The sequence below is a fragment of the Grammomys surdaster genome, unplaced genomic scaffold (assembly GCF_004785775.1).
Source record: "Grammomys surdaster isolate TR1022 unplaced genomic scaffold, NIH_TR_1.0 125833, whole genome shotgun sequence".
In the NCBI taxonomy this organism is placed as follows: domain Eukaryota; kingdom Metazoa; phylum Chordata; class Mammalia; order Rodentia; family Muridae; genus Grammomys; species Grammomys surdaster.
In genome coordinates, this window is record NW_021620661.1 from 2,173,158 (window position 1) to 2,175,801 (window position 2,644).

Sequence of the window (2,644 nt, forward strand, 5' to 3'; positions counted from 1 at the left end):
CTTAACTACCAAAGATCTCAATGTGTTTCTGCAAAGCTTTAGTTCTCATCGATAGGATTTTAAAATGTTTTCCAGCTGTTTCTAAGAGGTCAGGTTGTCAGAATATGCCGAGTGACTTCTGATAGAGAGATTTTTCAGCCCTGTAAACCGCCTATGTAAATATAAAAATGTATTAGGCTGCAGAACTGTGTGTGTGTGGGAACAGAACAACTACGCCATTGAGAAGAAATCACGGAGAACACTGGCATCTCTCACATGGTCTGTTATCGCATGCATACTTTTTGATAAACTGTCTTGATTCGGAGTACTTTACATTTGTCATGCTGATCACTCTTCTGGAATTTATGCAAAGTAAAACCCCAAAAGTTTAATGAAATAACCAGAAAAACTTTCTTCAGACAGCGTTTACATGTTTTAAACTACCATCAGTCAATACACTGCCCGTTTGCCTTGGGAGGAAAAAAGTCAGCATAAAGTCCAATTTCCGGTTGTTTAATTTGAAGAATGATTTATGGTGTGTGTGTGTGTGTGTGTGTGTGTGTGTGTGTGTGTTTGTGTGTGTGTGTGTTTGTGTGTGTGTGTGTTTGTGTGTTTGTGTGTGTGTGTGTGTGTGTGCACATGTGTGCATGAGTAGGAAAGATATATTTACCCAAAGCTCTGAAACAGGAATCCAAGACAGTCATTGTAATAAACAGAAACCACGCTTTCAAACTGCACTGAGAAACCTTCGCTGGATGAAGTGGTCCGATGTTGTTGAGTGTGTTCAGTTTCCGTGGATCAAATCTTTCCCATCTCTGCATCCAAGCTATTTGGCCGTGATCAGATGATCAGAGCTCAAGGAAGTGATTGGAGGGTGAGCTGGCTGCAGCTGCCGTGTAGGCTCGTTCTCAGGGACAAGGAGCCACTGTTTTTCAAACATCACATCAACATAGAAGTTATTCTGTAGGCTCCAGGATGCAGCGATGGGCTGCACTCCCAGTATTGTTCTGCTCCAAGCTTTCCGCTCTGTGGTCCAGAGGAGCTGTCCACACATTTGCAGAAGACGCCAGGAGGAACCATCCCATGAAATCGTGCCTCTCGAAAGTGACGATGAAGTGATGAGCAGACCCAGAACCCTCATAATGGTATTGTATTCTTGGCAAACAGCCAAGACTCTTGATTGAACTATTGTTACGGAGATAGATGCTACATTTTTGGAAGTTTGGGTGTTTGGCTTTGGATCAAGATATGTGTGACTTCAAGTTCTCTACCTTGTTGTTGCCATTTAGGGGACAAAAAAAAATGTCTCAGAAGCATTGCTAACATTCAGAGAGCTGATTTTCTTTCTCTTAGATCTCTCATGTAAATGTGTGGTGTGCATCTGAGAAAGTCTCTGCTTCCCAGCATTTCTATGTTGTTAACGCTGCAGCTTGGGGGGGAGGGGGAGAACAGAAAAATTTGACATTTTATTTCACTGAATTCTGCTGTGTAAGTCGTAGCTTGGAAGAAGAGCCCAGAATGTGAGTTTCTTTATATATCACTTATAAACAATCACAGGAGTTAGACCTCTAACTTCAAGCTATCTGGGGTTGTTTTTCTGTCCTTTTTCTGACTTTGAAAAGGAAATGCTTTTTCGAAATGCTTAGTTAACTTTGGCACAGAATCAGAGTCATGTATTGAGAGTTTTGTGGAATGTGTGGTGTTTTTATTAGAAACTTTTTCCTGCCAACTGTCAAATTATATAATTTTTTAAGATTTGTGCTTTTATCATAGTGAGTGTTACTCCTCTGTGCCTGTGTTTGAATAGCAAGGAGTAAGTACAGAGTCCGTCCTTACTTTAAGATTTAGGAAAAGAGATCTGCTTAGTCATTGAAATTTCCCATCCAGCTATAGGCTGTGTGCTGAACTTTCCAAATCTGGGGATGTGTTGAAGTGAGGATACTTTCAGCAAATCGACTTTTCTTTTCTCTCTTAGATTTCAGTGTTCAAGGATATAGTCAATAGTGAATGAAAAAAATACCTGTTGCACTAACAGTTCTCTATCAAAAGTCATTTGCCCCTGGATATGCTTCTGGGTGACAGGTGACCACAGGGTGACAGCTGACCACAGGGTGACATTGTACCCCAACTCCTTGACAAGTCAAAATTTGAGTTTTCACAAAGCAATATTGCTCTTAGATTTAGGGTTATGATTATCTCTGCAGAGAAGCATGAAATTCAAAAATTTCACACTCATTACCTCTATAAAACTTAAAAGGACTTGAGATCGATTAAAGGTCAAAAAATTCTTGTTTTCTAATTTTTTATCAATAGTATAACATTCAAATTGATTATAGACATGCATATGGATATGTTGTGCATACCAATAGTTTTTCAACTTAGATTGTAATTTTTCCCAAAATAAATAAGGTATTTTAAATTATTACAAACGAATTAACTAGTTGTCCAAGGTTTTTTTGATTTATGTAGTTCTTTTATCAGCACTAAATAGAACGTCATGGATTGAGATAACCCTAACATTTTGAATTTATATTATTTCATACTGTTTATTAAACCATTTTTCCTAAAAATCAATTTTTGACTCCTTCTCTCTCTCTCTCTCTCTCTCTCTCTCTCTCTGTGTGTGTGTGTGTGTGTGTGTGTGTGTGTGTGTGTGTGTGTGTGT

The 2,644-nt window shown here is 38.8% G+C and overlaps 1 protein-coding gene across 2 annotated transcripts in view; it reads left to right on the plus strand.

Moving 5' to 3' along the window:
• Positions 1-903: 903 nt before the first annotated feature.
• Positions 904-2,644, plus strand: part of Dock10 (dedicator of cytokinesis 10) — a 194,021-nt gene continuing 192,280 nt past the window's right edge. The window contains exon 1 of one of the 2 annotated variants that reach the window (XM_028789411.1): positions 904-1,124. In XM_028789411.1, coding sequence (XP_028645244.1) covers positions 963-1,124 — 162 coding nt within the window. In that variant the 5' untranslated portion in view covers positions 904-962. The remainder of the gene's footprint in view (positions 1,125-2,644) is intronic. The other variant, XM_028789412.1, reaches the window with a different exon arrangement.